The sequence below is a fragment of the Panthera pardus genome, unplaced genomic scaffold (genome assembly GCF_024362965.1).
Source record: "Panthera pardus isolate Hobbes unplaced genomic scaffold, ASM2436296v1 HiC_scaffold_2, whole genome shotgun sequence".
Classification (NCBI taxonomy): Eukaryota; Metazoa; Chordata; class Mammalia; order Carnivora; family Felidae; genus Panthera; species Panthera pardus.
The window spans coordinates 120,092,765-120,117,502 of NW_026526765.1; the positions used below are offsets into that span (position 1 = coordinate 120,092,765).

General features: G+C 42.5%; 1 protein-coding gene across 1 annotated transcript in view; it reads right to left on the minus strand.

Annotated features, from left to right (window-relative positions):
• ARHGAP26 (Rho GTPase activating protein 26) overlaps positions 1-24,738 on the minus strand; it is a 422,696-nt gene that overhangs the window by 178,507 nt on the left and 219,451 nt on the right. Inside the window, 1 exon segment of the mRNA XM_019424560.2 lies at positions 20,380-20,416. Coding sequence (XP_019280105.2) covers positions 20,380-20,416 — 37 coding nt within the window.

A 24,738-nucleotide genomic window follows, 5' to 3' on the forward strand; every position in this document is an offset into this window, starting at 1 on the left:
AGTCACATATGCTGCAGCAGTTTATCATTTCTTTTCATGACCCAGTAATATTCTGTTGCCTGGGTAAAACCACGTCGTTTATCCACTCACTGGTTGTTGTTTCTACTTTCTGGCTATGAACTGCTGCTAGGAACATCTGTGTACAAGCTTTGCTCCTCGTATACACCTAGAAGTGGAGTAAATTGGATTATGGGTAACTCGCTGCTCAACTTTTTGAGGAACTGCCAAACTGCTTTCCAAAGTGCGGCACCATTTCACATTCCCACCAGCAACGTATGAGGGTTCCTATTCCTCCACATCCTCGCCCATATTTGTTATTGTATTTTTTGTTATAGCTTTTTTTTTTTTTTTTTTTTTTTGTGGGCGTGAAGTGGTATCTCATTGTGGTTTTGATTTGCATGTCCCTAGTGACTAATGATGTTGGGCAGCTTTTCATGTGCAGGGGGGAGGATATTCATTCCTTTACACAGTAGTCAGAACAGAGAGCCTACTGGAAACTATGTGTCACAGGGAAGATCATTTTTTGCACTTAACGAGGTTTCCAAAATGCTCATAACTGTGATTCCATAGTCCATTGAAGCCTATCAGTTCTTCTGAGAGGTGATTAACAGGATTTGTGCACAGGGATGACAGTCCAAGAAGTTCAGGGAAGAACCATCATTTTGCACTGTGCTTTGGGGAGCTGCTGATTCCAAGCTTGGATGCTTTCAGAGTAGGTTTGTGGATATGGTCTTGTTTCAGACAATGATAAACTCCTATCCTGAACAAAAAGTCCTTTGCTTCTTCTACCCCATAAACATTGAAAAAAGTTTTGGAAAATTTGAAGAAACCTGGCAGCTGACAATGACAACCTCAGTGATCAAAAGATACCTGCTCATAAAGCTATCAGGACAGCTAGCAGAAGAAATAAGGGCAGGGCTAGAGATAAACTTGCAGGGCTAAAAGAGTCCTTGAACCTGCCCGTGTTTTACTGTAAGAAGCCAAAGTTTTGGGGGTGCCTGGGTGGTTCAGTCAGTTTCGGCTAAGCGCTCGACTTCAGCTCAGGTCATGATCTCATGGTTCATGGGTTCAAGCACCAGAGAGGGCTCTGTGCTGACAGCTCAGAGCCTGGAGCCTGCTTCAGATTCTGTGTCTCCCTCTCTCTCTGCCATTCTCCTGTTCACACTTTGTCTCTCTCTCAAAAATTAACTAAACATTAAAAAATAAAAAATAAAAAGAAGCTAGATCTAGGCAAATAATAGCTGATGGAAAAGAATGCAATGGAACCTTCCAAGTATACCCAGAAAAAAATAAATTCTGCTAACCTAAACTGACTACAATGACTTATTTTCGAAATTAGCAAACTGCTCTTCTCCCAAAATCTCGGAGTTAGTATTTCTCCTTTGGTTGTCACAACACAAGTTCTCTCATTTGTTTTAAACCTGCTAACTCCTTTTCTTGAAATAAATCTTACACAGACGTTACACATAAAGGCCTTACACATTACACATGTAACACAGTATTAGTATATATTTATTGTCTGAGTTTCAAAGTGTAACACTTTTACATATTACAAAGTCAAACAGAGTTCAAGGTAACTATCTGTTAGCCTTTAAACTGTTCAAGTTGCATATACTGATGACTTATAAGCAGATAATACTGTGTTAAGAAACGTAATTCATATCAAACAGCAGTTCCCAATAAGGAACTCACAATATACAGTTTAACAGCCATTGTTCTAAATCTCTAAACTGGAATGGTATAATTGTTACATTGCCTGCTGCCTTGGAACATCCTTGTATCTCCCTGTGTCTCTACGGTAGGTACGTGTGGGCATGCGTGTGTGCGCACACACACACGCACACACACAGGCAAGTCTGACTTCTCATCAACTTGACTTTCCTGCCGATGTCATGATTAGGTTACTAATGATTAACAACTGCTTTATTATTTAACATGTACAGAGTAGTACTAATATAATGGTGATTATAATACATAACTAGAGATCGTAAGTTCGGATCTCTGCCCAGTAGGTACATAACCTAAGTTAATTGAGATCTCCTCTGCTGAAAAGCAAGTTCCCACTAAAAGGTTTAGAACATGATCACCCCCAGACAGAGTTTGCTAATGACAAAAAAAAGTCTGAGCAGCCCGCCAGATGGAAGCGGCTGTCCTTAATCCCCTCAAGCAGGTGATTCAGCTCTTTTACTGAGCCAAGGCTCAGAAAAGGTCAGGGATTTATTTGCAATTTCTGTATCCTTATAATCTCCAGGAATAATCTCTCATTAAATATCTACTAGGCTTGCATTATTCCCTTAATTTGACTTGCGATGAGTTGTTGCAAGACCAGTGGCTCCTAGGCCTGCCATCCAACATCTTACAGCTATGGCTGTGACTGGCTTTTCTTCCTCCCTCAGCCTCACCTTCAGCTTTGCTCAGGATTGTGCACAAGGCAGCCCCAACAGTTGTCCTAAGATGACTGTCATAGAGCTCACACCCAATATCCAGGTTAACCTTCCAAGTTAGAAATGTATCGTCCTCTTAACTTCCATTTCAACTTTTTTTTTCAATGTTTATCCATTTTTTGAGAGACAGATGAGTGAGAGAGACAGAGAGAGTGTACGCGCACAAGCAGGGGAGGAGCAGAGAGAGGGAGAAACAGAATCCGAAGCAGGCTCCAGCCTCTGAGCTATCAGCACAAATCCTGATGTGGGGCTTCAACTCAGGAACTGTGAGATCATGACCTGAGCCAAAGTCAGATGCTTACCTGACTGGGCTACCCACGTGCCCCTCACTTCAACTTTTGAAGCCTTCTTGCTTTGTCTCCTTTTAGAGGAGAGTCACACAAAGCTATTTTCTCAAAGTTCTATGGAGAACACAGGAACACTCAGAGTTGAGTTGACGCTCAACCAACTTGGAGGGTCTTAGGGCAGAAGAGGCAGGATGCTTGGCAGACTGCTGGAGTTTACATCATTATGCCTAGACACCCTAGATATCCCAAATACCAAGAGCAGGGAAGCAGGTTAAACCCAGAAACAGATGGTTTTACTGCAAAGGGCTCAAAACAACAACCTACTATATAAGGTTCAATCCAATGACTTTCTTGCTTCAAAGGAAGAAGCTGATGGCCCAGCTGGAGAGACATGCTCTATAGTTTCTTGAATCAAATGGTACCTCACCTGAAATGTTTTCCCTGGCCCTTTCCACCATAAAAGAAAATGAGGTGTGTAGGTGATGGAAGAGGGGAAGAACTACAATAAAACCACGAGCAAAACCCTTTGCACTCTCCTCCTCCTTTCTTACTCCCATATTCAAATTATCACCAGGTCCCTCAATTTTGTGTCACTCACCATGGTGCTGGCTTCCATCATCTGTTACCAGGACTGCTGTGAAGACCACCTAACTGGTGTCCTCCTACCTCTTCTGGCTCCTTCCAAGCTGTCCTCCACATTGTGGCCCCCGTGATCTGGATGAAACCAGATCACATCACCTCCCTGTTTAAAATCTATCAATGTCACCCCAATGCTCTCAGGAAGAAAACCCAAATCCTTAACATGGTCCACAAAACCCTGTGGTCTAGCCTGGCCTGCTTCATCTCACGCCATGACTCCACACCTAAGCATTCTACCAAACTGGCTTTCTTTGAGAGCGTCCAAGTGACCACACTTTTTCTCTAGCTTTTGTACACACTGTGGATTTCACTTGGAAGCCCAATGGCCCAAGTTACTCCAAATCCCCAGGTCTCCCCTCAAATGTCAATTGCTCAAAAATGCCCTCCTGACTTCTCTACCTGGTTCATGTTTCCACTGGAACTTGGATATAGCACTGTCAACTTCTCCTTCAGAGTATGTAATGTAACTCTAAATTTCTATTTATTTCTACAATGCTGCCTACCTAATCAGATTTGCATTCAGGAAAGCAAGGGTGCATGCATATATTTACTCAATTATTTTATTCAGTACTCTATCTCTGCCTTTCACTGTCTACGATCATGTTGGATATGAAGTATGATGAGGAGGGTCCCTAAGGGGAAGTGTGATGTAGTCAAAATGACCCTTCAAACTCCAACTGTTATAAACCCGAGAGTAGATGAGTTGTTTAAACTCTGGTACCTAGATTTTTCATCTTGGTGAAGATACAAGTGTTAAATAAAGATATGAAGAGCCTGACCTAACTACTTCCTTCCTTTCTGTGTCAATATGAAGAGGTATCACCACCTAGCACTATAGCTCCAAGAATGAGTTTAAAAGAAAGGAAAAATAAAAGATGTGCAAGCCAAGACAAAAAACAGAGAAGATATAACCAAATTCCAATTTTCCTAGACACTTAGAGAAATCCTTTGCTTGTCCATCAAGGCATTATCATCACCAAACTGTACATGGTATGAAGCTGTGGCTGGTGGAAACAGAGGGTATCGGGGTTCTTCCCACATCATACAATCTGGGCCATCTACACAGACAGGCCGGAGGTCAAGAATAGCCCTAGAAAACCAGAGCATTCTCCCTTAGAGCTGTTTGCCATCCAAGAGACCACCTCATTCTTCAGGTCCAGTAGCCCCTTTATTGAAAATCACTGACTGGCTGTTGCTCTAACCGAGTCCTTAGTACTCAGAACATTGAGAAATTTGGCAAAAAGCGGTCAAATCACTATTTCTGAATGAAGGGAAATTTCCATACCACAGGTCGAGTGATGGGACATATAGTGTGTGAAAACAACTCTCTGGGACATACCCCGAAGTTACCCCATACATGCATCCTGGGAATTCTAACAGATCTCATAAGACAAATCCTTTTCCAATAGAGAGGAGCTAATCTACTGAATTAGCCTCAACACACGAGAACACATTACCTATGTTTCTAAAGCTGGTATTTAACAGGTTTTTCCTAGCCTAAAATGTCTTACCCCAGGAATCTCATTCAACAAAAATCTTTCAAGTTTTTTTTTACAGGAGAAATGGAATTTGCTGGAAGTACAGGATCTTTACATAAAAATGAAAGAACTGAGAGGTAAAGGAAGTTACTGCCCCGTTTTTAATGTGGATGGATATAGGAAACTGTCTGCAGTTATTATGAGCAGGCCACCATTTTATGGACAGCTCCAGGGGCATGTTCTCACCATAGAAATTTACTCAATTTCCCAACATGATTTGCTCTTAAAGTCTGGCCTACCTCACTCATTCTGAATTTAATCAATTTCAACACCATTAAAAGCCATGAAGAGAAACACCCACATTGAATTTAATACCATATCCATCTGGAGAATAGACTTCCAATTGGCTAACACACTCAAGGGGCTCACGTCCTTTCTCCTAATCATGTGAAGACTGAGAGTTCCCAGGGCTTCACGGCTGTGGCCCCTGGGAAACAGTCTTCATGGTGGTGGCTCTCAGAAGCTTCCAGTGGGGCCCGGGAAGGTGGCCAATTGCTTCTTAATTATCCAAGTGTGAATTCTCTACTTTGGGGATTACCCACAGCCAGTTTTTAATCCCAGTTCAACTCCAAGACCCTGTGTCCCATCCCATGCTACTGCCTACTCTGTCCTATACTCTGCTCCCCAGACGTATACATTCAGGGAGTATGAACCAACTTTAATATTAACTGAAGTCACCCAGACAGAAGCAATATGTATCTGGGAAGAGAACGAAGAGTCTGGCTGAAGCCAGACAGACCTGGATTAGACTGAGGTCTCTGCCACACTCATAGGATAAATGCTACACCTCTGACACTTACTTTCCTCACCTGTACAGTGGGGATAACTCACCTGAGTGTTGAGAGAGTCAAAGGAAATGTATATACTGACTTGTTTGGTATTTCAATAGATGGTCATTAGCAGTATTACCAACATTTGAATCAAACTTTCCAGGTGATGAAACATTTTTCATATCCAAGTTCATGTTATCCCCTTAATAATCACATGGGCAAATACTGTTACAGTCCTCACTAATAACTTCTTGATGTTTGCACACTAATGAGTACAATGAACTTATACGATGATACATGGCTGTTTATAAAATATATAGCTTAATTGATTTTCCCAATGTATCTGTTAAGTTTTTATGATGAGACAAGTCAGGCTCACACTGCTAAGTGGTAACAATGACCACAGTAGCTAAGGCTTGCTGAACAGACTGCACTGCTCTGGGCTAAGCACTTAAATGCATCGTATCCTCATCATCAACACCCCTATTTTGTAGACAGGAAATCTCGAGTCAGACGAAGTTGAGGAACTTCTACTAAGGCTCTGGCATTAATGAGTGATGGAACCAGGACTGTAACTCAGTCTGCTTCTGCTCAAGTTCACATGACCAGTCAGGGCTGGGGGCTGGGGATCATGTTTTCTGGATTCTTTCCTTTCTATTCCAGGAGCTCTCAAATCTAGTGGACAAGAGAACCAGGACCATGCTTGTTGCCAGGGAGCTTGTGGGCACCCTCCCACAGGCTGTACTCCAGCAGGCTTGAGAAGCACACTTGGGACAACGATGTACTGTATTGTACTGTATACCAAGCAATTAAAACTAGTATCACTAAAGGGGCACCTGGGTGGCTCAACTGGTTAAGTCTGACTGTTAGTTTCAACTCGGGTCATGATCTCATGGTCTGTGAGATCGAGCTCCGCACTGGGCTCTGTGCTGACAGCACAGAATCTCTCTTTCCCTCTCTCTCTCTCTCTCTGCCCCTCCCCGGCTTGCTCTGTCTCTCTCTCACTCAAAAATAGATGAGCTTTAAAAAAACAAAAACAAAAACAAAAAACTATCACTACAGATGAACAGAAATGATTGTTAGGAATTAATTAGCTATCAACATCTGTTCCACAGTCCCCATCTAACAACAGACATTTACCAGTGCTATGTATCTCGGAATATAATGCTGTTTGTGCTACTACTGGTGTATGAAATGACTCCAAATGATTCACAAATATTTCTAATAGTTGTAGTTGTGTACTTATTTCAATGAATATTAGAAATTTATCTTTTTATTACACATAGCACGACATACTCTATTTATAAAATAAATTTCAGTTAAAAAGAGTGAACTCATTTAAGAAAATTAGTAGGTACATAGTAACAATACTAGTGGTATACGTATATGTTAAAAAACAACAACAACATGAAGTCAATGATAGAAAAATAACACTTTTGGGAACAACTGTCTTAATTTGTGCCTGACCAGACAACTATATTCAACCCGGCTGGAAGGATGGGATGGGAGGGTACCATCTTCTACCAGCAAGATGTCCTACTTCAACGCAGTCATCCTTGATCCTTGCTTTGCCCTCACTCCAATCTATCAGCCAACCTCATCAGTCATCGGTTAAAAACACATCCAGAACCCAACTGCTTCTCACCATCCCCACTGCTAATACTTTGATCCAAGCAACCATTGTCTTTCGCCTGGCTTGCTGCAATAGTCTCCCAACCGTTTCTCCTTTTGCCTCACACAGTTTATTCTCTACCAGCAGCTAGAGCCATCTTTTAAAAATACACACTGGCTCATGTGTCACTTGCCTGATCACAACTCTCCAGGGACTTCTCATGACACTCAGAACACAAGCTTTCCACCTGACCATGGCTTCACACGGTCTAGTCCCAGCTTACTTGGCCACTCTCCGTCTGGCTTCCTCCAATCCAGTCATTGCAGCCTTTCCCGATAATCCCTGAACACAGCTGGTTTACCCCCTCCACTGCAAGGGCCCTTGCACATGCTGGTTCCTCTGCTGGCTCCTAACATGTCACACTCCCTCCATTTGTTCAGGTTTCTGCTCAAATGTCACATCTTCAGAGAGGCCTCTCTGCTCCAGGTATCTAGTTCTCTCTTCTCTAGTTAGGCACTATCTCTTTGCTCTTAATTCTTCCTAGCCCCTCTCTGTATACCTTTGTTTACTTGCCATCTGTCAGTTTCTCTCATTAGAACTCCATGAGAACAGGGACTTTATCTGCCTTGTTCATTGCTGTAGCATCAATAAATATAATAAATATTTTCTGGATGAAGCAACAGATATAATCCATATTTTCACCAGCTGAGACACCAGAAACCAACAGGTAGAGAAATCCCCACACTCCAGGAGCCTCAAATGCTGAGCAGCTGGCTGAACACACTGGTACCTTCTAGAGTTCAGGGGCCCTGCAGCAGGATGCACAGTACAAATATGACTGACTGGGATCTCATTCATCCCCTGACCTCTAAGCACGAACACTGCCAATCGGAATTTTCCCCCTAGCCTACCAGGTACAAAGGCACCTATCTTCTTTTTCATGGTTTCTGTGGACACACACACATACACACACACACACACACACACACAAGCCAAGAGGGACATAGAGTAAAGAAAGCAAACTAAGTAGAAGAAAAGAGATGAAATCCCTGCCTGGCCTGAAATAAACCTACCAGCTCTCCGCCAGAGTCAAGAGAGGTTCTAAGATACCTGTGAAGAGCGATCCAGTTCTCAGCCAGACACCGCAGCCCAAGTGGTAGTGTCTGGGTTCTTACAGAGCACAAGATGAGGGCTGCGGACTGGCTTGCAGGACTCTGTTTCCTTGTGGGTTTCTACATCTGCAGTCTCCTTAAAATTCCCAATCCGGCAGCTGTGCAAGAGCCATGCTTAACGCACACCATGGTAAGGCCAACCGGCTTCATCAGGACCACCTGGTCTCTTACACGGTGATCTGGGCAACCAGAGAAGGAATTACAGTGGAGAAGCATCAATTCCTTTCTGCCTTGATGCATAGGCGGTTGCACACTGATTTCTCAACCAAAAGAGATCATCACCACCTTTTTGAAAGAGGAAGGGTTTCAAGCAAAGAACTAATTTCTCCTGCCCACCTACACCCTTCTCCTGCCTTTACCTTCTACCTGTCTTAGAGATGACATTCATAATCAGAGGCTGAACATTTGTGGCTGGAGTTACCACTAACTGGTTGTGGGAGATGGGTGTACTTGGCCTCTGGGACCCTTCTCATTGGTACAGATCAGTTGCTGTGAAAATCAGATAAGGTGATGTCCGTAACAGCACTCTGAGGAACTGTAGAGAGATTGTGGGCTGTCATGCTTTTATATAAATAGCCTCTGGTTTGGGGTAATGATGATGTTATTAATAACAACAATGGCAGATAATGACATTTAATGACTGCTTAGACTACCAGGCACTGCTGTTCCATCCTAATCCCACTCAATCCTTCCAACAAACCAATGATGTAGGTAATAAGGTTATAGCCATCTTATAGATAAAAAACCCTGAGACCCAGGGAAACTAATTTTCCAAGGTCACACACACAGTAAGTAGTGAGGCTGGGATTACAACCCATGTATGTTAATAATTCTGCACAGTCCACACTCCCAACTACCAGTCAACACTATCCCCACTGTGGGCAACAGGACTTGATAGCTTCTGCTGATTCTTACATGCCAAATGTGAGTTGCACACTCTGAATACTCTCATCAGGGTAGGAAGGGATGACTTTGACAGGCCATCAGTATGCACTAAAAATGAGGATTTGGTTTTCTCATCTTTACATGAGGTCAATAATATTATCTACCTCATAGAGTTCTTATAAGGATCAAAGAACAGAATGTACATCAAACCCTGAGCACAAAGCCCAGTAATATGTGTGTGCCCAATAAACATTAATCGAGAGCCTTGAGGAAAATCTTTCAGTCTCTGCCTCAACAACCCTGTGCACTGGGCTTTAGGAGTTCAAGATGCAGCCAGGGACCTGCTCGATGTTCTTGGCTGAAGCCCAAACTAGGATGCCAAGGGGTGGTTCACACCTGCCTAGGATGAGAGAATGGTTTGTTAAGTGTCATTTAAGACAAGCAGAAAGACTTCTGACAGTCCAGGCCAGCCAGGGGAGCACGATCGCCAGTCATATCCTTGGGGGATGGGGTCCCACCAAACAAAATAGCTGAGATCTCATGCAACAAAATCTCTGAGAAAACAAGCTGCTCCTTCTCCTTTCTCTCTTGCTAGCCCCCAGCTCCTCAGCCAGGATCATTCTCCAGCTAGGGTATTACCACTCAACTAAATATAATTTCGAGTTCTACGTGGGCCACACCCACTGTGTTGCACGCACAAGTGATAATGGAAAGCAAGCTGGAGAAAGTCAGCACTTAGGCGAGCTAGAATTACACCATCTTGCCTGCCTGTGGCTCAGGAGATAAAAGTGGCAGCCACAGAAACCTGCCATGGCACAGGAGGGAGGGGAAATGACGAAGCCAAGGGCCAAAAGGGGTGGGGGTGGGAGGCTGGAAAGGAATTCAGGCAAGAGAGGGAATGAGCGCCTGTCCCCTATCAGCCCTGGCCTAGAAGGCGTGGATGGAAAGCTGGAGGGGAAGGTGTGCTCAGCTGACTGCCTCGTGGGCCAGTACTCAGGAGGCCAGGCCACCATGCCCATTAATGCAGCCCATCCTTCTCAGGTTTAAAAAGGGAAATGTTCTATTTATAAGCTACCGACCGGTGGAGGCCTGGCAGCCACTGGATGGCTCTGATCCCACAGGGATTCTGGTTACCAGTGGCTGCCTTCTCTTGCCTCTCAACTGTGGGTGTTCTAACAGCAAAAGGCCGAAGGTGACTGGAAGCAAAAGGAAAAAGAAAATCCTCTTTTCTGTCCTCTGCTGCTTTCCTCAGACTGTGGGACTTAGTAATGTCTGAAGGCTTAAAAATCTTTTAAACCCAGGGACCCATAGGATCCCATGAAGTCGTTCCCTACCATCTTTAAGAGCAAATCCCCCTTTGGGGTACCTGGGTGGCTCAGTCGGTTGAGCATCGGACTTCGGCTCAGGTCACGGTCTCACAGTCTGTGAGTTCAAGCCCCACGTCCGGCTCTGTGCTGGCAGCTCAGAGCCTGGAGCCTGCTTCGGATTCTGTGTCTCCCTCTCTCTGACCCTCCCCTATTCATGCTCTCTCTCTGTCTCAAAAACAAACAAATGTTAAAAAAAGAAAAAAATCCCTCTTTTAAAAGAGGGATTTACTCTTTTTCTTTCTTTTTCCTGTTTTACAGATCACAGGAAACGGAGGCACAGAGAGGAAGGGAATGTATAAATCAGAGGTAGGGCAATAAGCATGCAGAGCAAGGTAACGGCACCTTCCCATCCCCTCTCCTGGTCCTCAATCTTGCCCTCGCAGAACAAGAAAAGACTGGATACGACACTATCAGGGAATGTGATCTGAATGAGGCCTTGAAAGAATGATGAATGTATGTAACAGGAACCCAAGCAGCACTGGCTGTGTTGTCTGATGCCTGCAGAAGGGCAGTGGGCTGTGTTACGCTTCCGTGCCTGGGAAGCTGCAGAGCCACCGACACACATTAACGGTCTCTGGGCATCATGCACAGCATGTGAGGAGCCACTGATAGTCCTGATGAGGAGGCTCACTGAGAAGGAATATGGGATGGCCCCTCAAGAGCAAAGAGCTGAGAAGGTTAGGTGGGGCTGATGATGGAAGGCCTTACGGCCCCACTGGGTTTGCCACAAAGTGACAAGATGGCGTAACAAAGGAAAGACGTCACGCATATCGAGAGGTGGAGGAAGGCGGGGCGTGACTATGGCAATCAGGCCGACTCTGGTTTGAGCATCATCGCCACTACTTCCTGACCATACTACCTGGACTTTTTAAAGCCTAATGCTCATTTGTAAACGCGGTCGTTGTGAACAGCATTTCCACTAATGCCCACCATGGATGTACCGCTTTCATGCTGCCTGCCGTAACTTCACGCCATCTTAGGTAGCTTAATACCAGGGTAGGTTTTTAAAAAGTAGTCTAAGGGTTGACCAACCTATAGTATGTGGGCCAAATACACCACTGCCTGATTGTACATTGAGTTTCATTAGCAAGCATGCATTTGCTTTCGTGTTGTCTATGGCTGCTTTCACACTGCAATATCAAGAGTTAGAGTACTGCGAGACTGAATACATTTACTATATGACTCTTTACTGAAAAGGCCTCCTGGTTTGCTAAGCAATAGCATTGAGACAACCTGAGGGTTTACATGTTCATGTGTTTTCCCCCTAATAAATGTGGAAATAAACATACAAATCCAAATGGGAATTTAAAATGTGTGCCCGGTACTATCTAAAATGATCAGAGATACCACGAGTAGCATGCATATGCCACTTCGAGAAATGTAGTCATTTAATGAACTAACACCCACAAGGCGCCAGGCCTGACAACAGCAGGGGCGTTAGCTGCCACCCTCCGCTCTCCTCCCTGCTCCCCTCAGGAACTCTTCTGCCCATCCAGGGAGCTTTCCCCCTCTCACACGACACAGTAATTGGCACGACCAGATAATGAGACAGATGAGAACCAACGGTAATGAAGCATTTCTTAACTAATATGCCAGACACTTTGCTAAACTCCAATCGTCACGGCAACTTCGTGAGGCAGTTGGTGTTATTTATCCTCCATTTTTACATAAAAGGCAATGCAAGCTGAAAGATGTCCTGCACTGACCCACAGTTCCGGAGCCAGTGTGCCAGCATGCTAAGCCACACGATTCACGTGGCCCTCCACTAAAACAGCTCTCTCCAATCCACATGGCAGAGCCTACCCACAGGAAATTATCTGAGGTATGTGCAAAAACTGATGTAGAGGAGTGTTCAGGCTGATATTACTCATAAGAGCAAAAATCTGGAAGGGACATTTAAGTCCAATGACAGGAAATAGTTCAAGAAATGTGGATATAATCCTATGACAGAATATTAAACAACCATTGCAAATGGCATTCATAAACAATTTTCATGACGTGGGAAAATGCTTGTAAATTTTTTAAAGCAGGATGCCAAAAGTATATTCATTGTAATGCCAAGTAAGTCAAAATACATGTCAACATTGACAAAATCCATGTAAGAAAGATATCACGAAAAAAAGACAAGAAGGAAATATCACTGGGGTGGTATTAGAGATGACTTCTATTGAATTTCTGAAAATAAATGCTGTATTTCCTGCACATTCTACAATGAGTTCATATGATTTTTATAGTTAGTAAAAATAACTGTTTTTCAAGCTGCTTAGGAGATTCAATGTCTACACCCTACAGATGAGTGAATCCTAATTCCAACTTTGCATTCTTTCTCCAATCACTGCTTCCCCCACCCCACACACATACACAAGATCCAGTGTAAATAACAAACTCCAGTGACTTCTTGAGCATTTTATAAACACAAAGGATTCCTGTCAAAGATTAACAACAAACTGGAAGGAAAAGAAGGGACTGAGATGTGGAAGCAAAGGAAGTGCTCTATTTCCTTCTCCTGGAGGAAGAGGAGGGAAGGTAGGAAGTTCCCATTTTTTTAAATCTTGCTAGCCTAGATGGAACCCCATTCTGAGCTCACTCTCCAACCAACTGGCTCGGGGCATTTTGTCTGCACAGCAGGTGTATCTACAGATAGCATGACGATTACACTCACCCACACACGCACTGGGCCATCTGGCTATCATCTCTGTGTGCTGTCAACCTCAAAAGCAGACCATATACTCCTTAAAGGCAGAGGTACATGTTCTACTTGTGGGTGTCCTTCCCCTCCACACTCACACTGCCCAGGGCCACAGGCACTTAAAAACTCCCAAGAGCTATTAATTCAGTGAAGTGCTCCAGGAATGCTGGACTCCTGCTGGGAAACCAAGTGAAAGGTGCAGGTAGGGGCAAACCAGAACACAGGGAACAAGAGTGGGAAGCACCATAGACCACTGCAAGATCCTCTCGAAAAGCCAGACGGTCGGTGTTGAGCTGAGTCTGAAGTGCACAAGAAGGCATGTCTGAGGCAACCTGGGCATATTCCTTTGAAATAATCTGATTAACCCATGGAATCTGAATTAATATTCACATTAAGGAAAGTGGCACCGTGAAGTCAAGATTAGGAGACTGAGCTCTCTGCGGCTCAGTTTGTCAGCCTTCAGCCTTTAAACAGCTGGAGAAGCAGTGGGAGGGTAGCATTTCTGTAAACAAGCTAATCTTTTCAGAACTAAGTAGGCAGTGACATTTATTATTTAAAACTTCTAACTTCGAAGACATCAACCCACCCTAGGAAAGCCTGCCCTCCCATTACTCTCTTGCATGCTCTAACTGTCCCTCAGCTGGGACTACAGGACAACAGCAGCCTTGGAGGGGAATAGGCCACTTCTCGGCTTCTTCTCTTGATACCTACTGGAGCTCATTTCAAAGGAGAATAAACCAATTCTCACAGAGCCTCTGGTGAGAAATCTCACAGCTGCAGTCAAAAGGAGAGCAAGCAATAGGACATGGAGACTGAGGAGGCACAAGGGGCCAGATAGGGTGGACTGGGAGGAGGGGTTCTTGCCCAGGGCAGAGTCCTATTCTTTGCAATGAGAAAGGAGGCAAATCCATGACAGGTATCAGCTGCCTAGGTAACTGGCACTGGTGTGTGATCGGAAAAGCACCTTATGGAATAACAAACCATTCTCCCTTCCTCTCTAGTATCCTTACTTGTATTTTTTTCCCTTCCTTTCTCTAACAGGTAAGAAAAAACTCAGGATCACTGATGTATAATCCTGACATCTATGAACAAACCCAGGGAAGGTCCCCTGATGGCAGCAGGATCCCCGGTAAGAGGCCCATAGAATTGGCAAAAAATAGCAGATTGATTTTTGAATTTAGCTTGTAAGGATTAACTTAACCAAGAATACCCAAGACCTCTAGGCAGAAAACTAAAACTCTGATGAAGGGCACAGGCGATCTGAATAAAGGGAAAGATAGTCCAAGTTTTGTGAGATGACCGAAGATTATAGAAGTGTCAATTTTCTCTGAATTAATCTATATAATTCAATGCAATTCTAAAGCAAAGTTTTAAGGTTTTGAGGAGCTTACAAACTTATGTTAGAATTACACAGAAGGACAGAGGTCCACAAGCAGCTAAGTCAAATCTTAAGAAGTAGAGTACCAAGGGCACCTGGGTGGCTCAGTTGGTTAAGTGTCTGGCTTCAGCTCACGTTATGATCTCACAGTTAGTGAGTTCAAGCCCCGCATCAGGTTCTGTCCTGACAGCTCAGAGCCTGGAGGCTATTTTAGATTCTGCATCTCCCTCTCACTCTCTGTCCTTCCCCCACTCATGCTGTGTCTCTTTCTCTCTCAAAAATAATAAACATTAAAAAATTAAAAAAAATTTTAAAAAGTAGAGTACCAGACATTAAGACTTACCTCAAAGACATCATATGAAAAGCACAGAGGTACTGGCACACGAGCAAACAGACCAAGAACATAAAGAACTAGAGACAGAGCTCAGATATGCAAGCCTAATATACAATAAAGACAGCACTGTAAGTCAAAACCAGAAAGAATGACATTTTTGGGAAAAATGAGTCTTTGTGTGGATAAAAAAAAAACTGGATCTTCATGAAACACTATATACAATGGTAGGTATCAGTTGAATTAGAAACCTCATTGGGAAAGAAAGAATTATGAAGCCAAAAAAACAAAATGTAGGTGCATATATTTGTGACATAGGTCATAAAGGCCTGCTTTCTTCCTTTCATTTATTTTTGAGAGAGAGACAGAGAGATAGCAACAGAGAGAGGAAGGGGAAGAGGAAGACAGAGAAAGAATCTTAAGCAGGCTCCATGCCCAGTGCTAAGCAGGGCTGCATTTCACAACTATGAGATCATGAACTGAGCTGAAATCAAGAGTTGGATCATTAACTGACTGAGCCACCTAAGCACTGTAGAAAGACCTTCTTTAAAATGCAACTTGAAAATCATAAACCAGAAGGCACAAAAAAAGATGCATTTCAATACATAAGAAAGCTTTACAGTCAAGTAAGATTATCACATATAATATTAATACACAGATGACAAAATGGGAAAATGTATTTAAAATGTCTACAACCAACAAGGGATGAGTATCTAAAATAGAGAACAAACTTTACCAATCAACATGAAAAAAATGCAAATTAAATAGAAAAATGAGCAAAGGACATGAATAGGCAATAAACAGAAGGGGAAACCCAGTCAACAGGCATACAAAGAGATGTTCAAACATACTGATTATCAGAGAGACCCAAATTAAAACAATAATGAGCTATCATTTTCTATTTATATGAGTGACAGTAAATTAGAAAGCTGAATAATGGCAAGAGTTGGCAGAAAAGAAGAAATCCTCGTGTAGGGGTAATGGGACTGTGAACTGACCACTCTGGAGAAATATTCCCTCAAACTAAGTACATGCACACCCTTTGGCCAACAATTCTCCTCATGGGTATATTCCAAAAAAAATTCTCACACAGGGAGATGTACAAGATGTACAAAGATGTTCATTGTGGTGTTAGTGGTGGTCATGAGGAGCTGGAAGCATGAGGAGATGGAGTGTGCAGCTCTGTAAAAACAGATACACAGTGTTACACACGGGGGGGGGGGGGGGGGGGAGTGCGGCGCAGCAGACAGAAGCCACAGTCTAGAAGCAGACAGGAGAATGTAGATGGCTCCTAACACAATGCCCAGGAAGCAAAGAAAAAGAACAACACATATCATAATTTATATAACTGAAAAATACAGGTAGAAAAAAATATACGTTGCTCAAAAAAAAAAATTTTAAAGTACTCATTAGAATGGTGGTCTTCAGAGGAGGAAAGAAGTAACAGCTGGGAAGAGAATTCAAAGGGGGGGGAGGGAAGGAGGGAAGGAGGGAAGGAGGGAAGGAGGGAAGGAGGGAAGGAGGGAAGGAGGGAAGGAGGGAAGGAGGGAGGGAGGGAGGGAGGGAAGGAAGGAAGGAAGGAAGGAAGGAACCTGTGATGATCCCATGCCACAAATCAGGTAGTAGGATTAATTCCAACCCTCTACACCTGAGATTCAAATGGAGCTTACAGAAGGAGAGAGGAAAAAGCCTCTGGGAAGAAATGTGCATTTGTTTACCTGCTGCCATCCTCTCCCTGACAACTGGGCCATTTGGAAAGTACCAGCAGCAGACAGGCATTATTTATGGCCCCAACACCCCACAGGCACTGTATGCCCTGAGAGGAACTTGAAGATGAAAGCAATAAATTCAGAAGTGTCCCCAGAGGAATTTCCTTTTGCTACCTGGCCCTTCAAAACATCCTGCCTCTGGGATAAAATGGTGGCATTCAAACTCCCATGAAAACATTTTCTAGAAAGGAAAATGTTAGCCATTTAGCATTTGGATACTCAAGGCAAAGAGCAATGTCACACTCTGAAATTCCTATCAGACTGACTACCCTCTGGAACAGTTTTGACTGTGGTATAAACAGACAGGGAGTTGCTGAACAATCAGACCCTGGACAATAGTGCCACCTGTGGCAGATAAGCCCTATGGGTGGATATAGAGTGGAAATGAAAATTACTTCGATCCACAGATACGGAAAGTACAACCACATCAGAAAGGAGGGGAGGCTAAGGCATTATGTGATATGAAAAAGGGGGTCCCAAGGCCAGAGGAGGTGAGAAAGCATCAATCTAGAACCCTACTCTGGTCGTGCCAGCTTGGACATCAGTGAACAGAACAGCTTTTGCAATAATACTTTAAAAAATCATTTCTATCCAAACTACTCCTGAAAAGTGGCCAATATGTTTTACCCCATCTTTTTTTTCTCTCCAGCCTGCCAAATGAAAGGGTAAGCAATTGAAAAATCATTAGACACTTCAGGCAGCCAGCTCTCTGTACTCTGTGAATAATGGGATGCCAAGAGCAAACTGTTGCAAGGGTCTGTGTTCTCCAAAATGGAACTTCTTGTGTTGCTCTTTTCTTCAGGAGACAGAATATTCTTGTGGTTAACAGTAGAGCCTCTGGGGTTACACAGAATTCAGATTAAATGGTGCCCCCTGACTTTATTAGTCTCAATTTCCTAATATACAAAGTAGGTCAAAGGTACCTATCTCACACAGTGTTTCAAGTATTAACTAAGTTCATATGCATAAAACATCCTTAAACATAGTTAAGTGGTGGATAAATGCTATCTATTACTAGCTATGATTTTAAATATATGCTCACTGCAGACAACGCAAAGCATGGAGAAAAAAAAAAAAAAAACAGGTCAGTCCCTCCCAATAATCTACCCTCTCTCCGAATAAACAGTTTCATGATAAATGTCTTTCCAGACTTTTTCTATCAATACATCTAAATGAGTCAAACAATTTACTTTACTAAGAACATTGCTCTGTAACCCGATTTTTTTAAACCTCAATTAACAATAAACTGTGGGAGCCATTTCCACAAATATACTTAGATTGCTCTTGTTGTTTTTAAAGACTACACAGTACCTTGATATTTTTAATCAACTTCCTAGTAGACATCTGATTATCTCCCCATCTTTATTATTATTACCAATGCTCCAGTAAACTTTTTTGCACAAACGTTTTTGTCCTCCAGTCTATTTTCTTAAGACAAATCACTGGGTCAAAGGCTACTGGCTTCCAATGCATATTCCCCAAAGGTCTTACAGAATGGTATGATGAGATGGCATGCCCCCCTAAAAGAAGCAGGGTCATCTTTCAAATCTATAGGCCCTTATCTCAAGCAGAGAGAAGGTTTATCACAAGTCACAAGCAACCTTCTGGGTGGTGGTCTCCATTCAGATGCATCTCATCTCCCACAGTTCTTGGGTCCTTTATTATAGAATAGTGTGTCCCAGCTTGGGGCATCGTACAGGCATGTTATTTTATTTTAGTCTGCTTGGGTATCTATCTTCTCTTGTTATGGTGGATTCCCTGATTTCTGTCCGGCAAACTACCCTGCTCCCATCTTATGCAATACTCTTAAAACTGTCAGTGACAGTGTGTTGTTTTCTCCTGATCTGCCCAACCTAGACCAACCTGTTGTTATCCTTCCTGGGAATGTGAATCTTTAGAAGAGTGAGGTGACTACTAAAAGCAGTCTAGACCTTCATCAACCTGCAATTATTATTCAGAAGACCCTTTTTTACTGGTTCCTGGGGCTCCAGAGCTGGTATGTTTTCAAACCTGGTTCTTTAGTTCTTCCTCCCTTACTGTGAGTTACTCTACGGCCTTCCATATTCTTTCATTTTTATGTCTGTGGTTTTTGCTAATGTAATTTTTTTTAATGTTTATTCATTTATTTTGAGAGACAGAGAATGCACGCATGAGCAGGAGAGGGGCAGAGACAGAAGGAGAGGAAACGTTAAGTAGGCTCCATGCTCAGCGTGGAGCCCGATGTGGGGCTGGATCTCAGGACTCTGGGATCATGACCTGAGCTAAAATCAAGAGTTGGATGCTCAACTGACTGAGCCACCCAGGTGCCTCTGCCATTGTTAGTTTAGAAAAGTTAGCCAGGCTTGATTTCAAATACACTAGAACAATCCCACCTGATGATTGGGGCGGGGAGGGGGGGAAGCACTTGTTTCCTTGAATATTTCCTTGAAAAAATTTTCCTTTATTCAATTCTTGAGGGAAAAGGAAAAAAGAAAAACCTTTTTCCCTCCTTGAAAGGCCTCTTAATGTACCAATAGCAAACAATACAAATTACTTAGTATTTTATATAAAACTGCTGGTCAAAATCTGTATTTTGGAAAGAACGAAAGGAAAATCTCTGTCCTTTAAGGGATTTCACACACACAGAAATACCTCATCCTTTTGTCCACATGGAGAGTCCCTGTTTTACTGATTTTTTTGATATCACTGGAATTCATGTTTGCACTATATTTGAATTTGTCTTCAAGTGGATTTTATAAAGCAAATTCGAGGCAAGGGGACAGGACTTCCTCTGCACTCTTATAAGCAGCCTGGAAGGAACTGGTTAGTACTTCTATCCACCAAGGATATCATCAGTCCAAACACTCTCGCAATAGCTTTTCATTTTAATCCCATCGCCTTTGCAAGGTTACAGGTGCCCTTGGAAATTATGATTAACCAGAGTGCTCGGAACCAGCAGTAGGGGAAATGTGTTGTATATTCTACAGAGACTGCCCAGGGTCACTCCCATCAAAGAAGAGTGTTATTACAGAGTTTACCATTTCTACTCTTTCCTCTTCAAAAATGTAACGAAGAACACAGAGTTACTAAGCCATCACCAAGACAGCTGCTGCCTCTCCAGTCCTTTGAACAAGACCGGCTAGGAGGCAATTCTGGCTTTCCCATAGGACAGGGTTCTTGGGGAGCTGTGTATTATTCAATTAAGTGGCTTTTAAATGGTGATTGGAACTACATTATCAAGAACTAGGATTAACTGAGATAATATACATGAAAATGCTTTGTAAAGTGCGAAGGGTTATATAATGCAAGGTGTCATTACAGCCTTGCCAGTCAAGCTCACTGAATGCCCTGGAGTCATTGACTTAGTAAGTCAGTGTGGAAGCACCTCACACAGCGCCAGGGGCAAGGGGCAGACCCAACATGCCCACAGCACCCCCTGGTGGCTCTTCCCCAGAGCAGCAACTTTTAAAGCTCCATCCCAACCCCAGCTGTAGGAAATTATCCAAGGGACATACTTACTCCCTTCGCTCTGACTGTCTTTGTTCGAATTGTAGACCTGGAAAATAGAAATAAACATTTACTTGTGTGTACTTTATACCATCCCAGGTTCAACGAAGAAAATTATATCCTGTCCCTTTCCCTAATTTGTGCTGTAAGATGGAAGGCAATTTGTGGGCCCCAAATATGAATCCCCTCTAAAATCATCTACTGCCTAGGATTCACTTCAGCTGTTCTCAACTGTGTGTACATCAGAATCACCTGTGGAACTTTACTGTAAAAAAAATAAAAGATAATATTCTCTAAAAAAATTTTTTTAACATTTGCTTTGGAGAAAGACAGAGTGCAAGGTGGGAGGAGCAGAGAGAGAAGGAGCTGCAGAATCTGAAGCAGGCTCCAGGCTCTGAGCTGTCAGCACAGAGCCAGACATGAGGCTTGAACCCACAGACAATGAGATTAAGACCGGAGTCAAAGTTGGACGCTCAACCAATTGAGCCACCCAAGCGCCCCCAAAGATCATATTCTTTAAAAAAAAAAAAACAAATTTATGTGTGTATACAAATTAAAAAGAAGAAAACTTTTAAATAGTTACAATCATTAAGCATTTACTGTGAACCAAGGAAGGTGCTGAGAAATACGTATGAATTATCTCAAATTATCTACACAACAATTCTGTTAGGTAGGAAGTGTTATCACTGTATTACAGATGGAGAATTTGAAACAGAGAGGTTAACTAAGGTCTCACAGCTAGTAAATGGCATAGTCAGGAAAAAGATACATTATAAACTGCTAAGTATTAACAATAGGGAATGGGGCCAATCACATTTTACTTTATATACTTTTGAAATTTTAATGTTGTAAGGAGAATATACTACTTTCATAATATAAAACCCTTAAGTGATTCACAGAAATCATAAAAGGGGAAGTGGTCCAATACAGAAAAAGGGAAAATACTCCAATAGAAAACAGACAATGACATATTGCAAGAATCTGCAAGTTTCTTCTGTGAAGAGTCAGAAAGTAAATATAACAGGCTTTGTAGGCCAAGAGACAAAAATCAATATTATGTAGGTACATGTTCAATAAGAGAGAAAACTAATTTCCACAAATTTTTTGGTTGACAAATTTTAAATATAGCATGTTTTTAAAATACAGATACAATATTCCTTGCAGGTAAAAATCCCCATTAGGGTTTCGAGGCTTTCTTTTCAGAAATGCTCGGCTCAATACCTCTCTAGAGTAAGTAGTTCTCAAATGAGATTGGCCATGTGGAGTATCTTTTCCAAGGAATGTAATTTTTCAAAATGCAGATCCACAAATCAGAAGAATGAAGTTTTGTTTATTGGTTTTATACAGGGAGGATAACATTGGACTTAATTAGGGGTCAAAGTTAGTATTCCCATCAAATCAATTGTAAATATTCATCTATAAATGACATGTTTAGTTCACAGGCAATAAAAAAAGCAGATAATATGCTGGGTTTGGCCTGTAGGGCAGTTTGCCAATCCCTGATATGGTAACATTATTAAGGTAAATCCTCTGCTTGGTGGGGGGGGGGGGGGGACAGAATCAACGTTTTTCAAATCTTTCTTTGGTGATTATGATTCTGTATATATGAAAAGGCATAGGGTAAAGTTGGTCATCCTAACTATGTACACATATATGTATGTATGTATGTATGTATGTATCTATGTATCTATGTATCTATCTCAAGGGATTGTGATGGCTACTCATGGCTGAGAAGCACTTATTTAAGCCCTGGAAGTACTGACCAAGCACCTCGAAAAAGAGAGCCATGAAACTCTAAAAGTGATTTTCATCTGCTAGCCAAGTATGGGTGGGAATGGCTGGTGAAGAGCTTTTCAACTTGGCCCCTCAGTTGCCTTCTGTCTTTGGGTAAAGCTATCACCAGGTCTGGGCCTCTACTGCCTTATCTGTAAATTGAACAAGTCGACCAAGAAGGTTTTGAATGATCAAACTCTAAATAAGACAAATAAATCCATCATTATTATTGATTTCTTAAAGAAGACTACAGAGGCACAGACACTATTCGGAAGTCAGGAGGATAAAAATTAAAGAAAAGGGTTTCCATACTTGAGGCAGATTGCGTGGCAAATGAAAAGGCATCACTTTTTATGCTTAAAAGTTCTCAAGATTAGGGGCATCTGGGTGGCTCAGTCAGTTAAGAGTCTGACTTTGGCTCAGGTCATGATCTCAGTTTGTGGGTTCGAGCCCCGTGTCGGGATCTATGCTGACAGCTCAGAGCCTGGAGCCTGCTTTGGATTCTATGTCTCCTCTCTCTCTTCCCTTATCCCACTCACGCTCTGTCTCTCAAAAATAAAATTAAAAAAAAAATGTTAAAAAAAAAAAAAGAGTTCTAAGGATTAGGAGCCAAAAGACTGTGATCCTGGCACATGGCCTTCAGGGGGGAGGAAGACCAGTGCAACAAGCCATCAGTGCACAGTAGAGAAGGGAGGGAGATGACTCTGGGGCAGAGGACAGCAAGGTGATCCTCCAAGATGTTGTCATCTGTGAGTGAAGCGGGTAGCCACCAAACAGCTAGGACCAGCAATCCATGGTGAATGGTGTTCGCTAACCTTGAAAAGCTCGGTAAGGGAAGTGCAAGCGAAGAGACTCTATTCTGTCAAGTGTTTTTTTGGGGCCACCCCTGATCAATTCATTCTGTCCATTACATTTAAACTTTCCATCCAAGAAAAACTAGCTCCTGTTTATTAGTGGCAAAATCAAGAAAGGAAAACAAAATTCAAGGCTTTTAGCTCTCCTTAATTAGGAGGAGAATTAGCACTAAATTACATTCCTTCAAGCTTTCTGGGGTCTCAGGAGGCCCTTGCCCACAACACCCAAGCATTCCCCAAATTGGAGAGGCGTGATCAATGAGCCAAAGGTGCCAGAAACATGTGCTGCCCGATCCTTTGAGGCCAGGCCATTAATCTCTGTCTACTTTGGTAAATGAGGCAAAGAGAATGAGTTTTGAAATAAAGCTAACAAACCATGCCTGCCAGAACTGTGTGACTACATGGCCTGACAGGGAATGCCCCCGGGGGGCGGGGGGAGGGGAGAACAGCCTCACCATCTCACAGGCCAGATGGCAGCACGGTAATAGCACTAAGTGGGGATGGCTTTGTTTAATTTACCAAGTACCACACACATCACTGAATCCTTTTAACCACCATATGGCTTACGTACTAGCATTATTCCCATTTAACAGATGTGAAACCTGAGGCCCAGAGAGGTTAGTTTGTCCAAGGACAGACAGCCAGTGGGAGGCTTCCTATTCTATCTTGCCTCTAAACGGAGGTTACAATATTTGTTCACTTTTCCAATCAGCAGCAAATGCACATGACTATCAAGCAAAACCAGTAGTCTATGGTTCATAAATATCTTTCATACTGACACAAGATAAGGGCGTGCAATTCACCCTTTAGAAACAGTCTGTTCTGGGAAAATCTTTATTATCATTATTATTATTATTATTATTATTATTATTAAAGTATAATTAACATACAGTGTTGTATTAATTTCAGGGGAAACCTTCTTCTATAGATCTCATAGTTACTAGTCTAAGACTGAAGCACAGAGTTAAGTACAGCTCCCTGAAATAAAAGGTCTCTTTGGCCATGGCTTCTCTCTTACAACTGATAAGCAGAATTATCCCAGGTTTATAAGCTTTCAAGGAAGCTTTTCAAGAGCCTTGGTCTTGAAAGGACAGAACATAATTGTCCTGGATCAACTCACAGGGACATGAGTCACTAAACAGTTGGTGAATTATGGCTCCAAGGAAGACTGAATCAGTTAACATGCTTTCTCAAATCACTTACCATCTCTAAACCACAATCTTGCCACCTGTAAAATGGGGATATTAACATTTCCTACCTCTTAGCGGTGCTGTGAAAATTAAATGAGGTAAGAGATATACAACATTTATCACAATTCCGTGTCCCACTGAACACTCCATAAAAATGAAATTTCACCACTATCGCGATCATCCTTCTCCTTCCTTCCCTTCACACTTACCCCACAAGGCATAGAAGGCTAAGGATGGGGGTGTAGTTTGAGGGATCCAGTGACACTGGACTCATTAGCATGTTAATTCAACCAACTGAAATTAATTAAAGGACTAAAGGAAAACACGAAAAAAGTTTGATCTAAAACCAACTTTTAGAGCAACAGGTTCTCAATTTTTTTTAATAGCAGTCAAATATAAAATAACCACCTACCACCCATGTCTTGTCCAACCACTTTCCACCACAAATTATGGGCCATGTACCATACCAAGCATTTACATGAATTACTTTAATTTGTCCTGAAGCCTGTGGGGCACTACCACCACCTCTACTTTATAGCATTATGAAGGTTAAA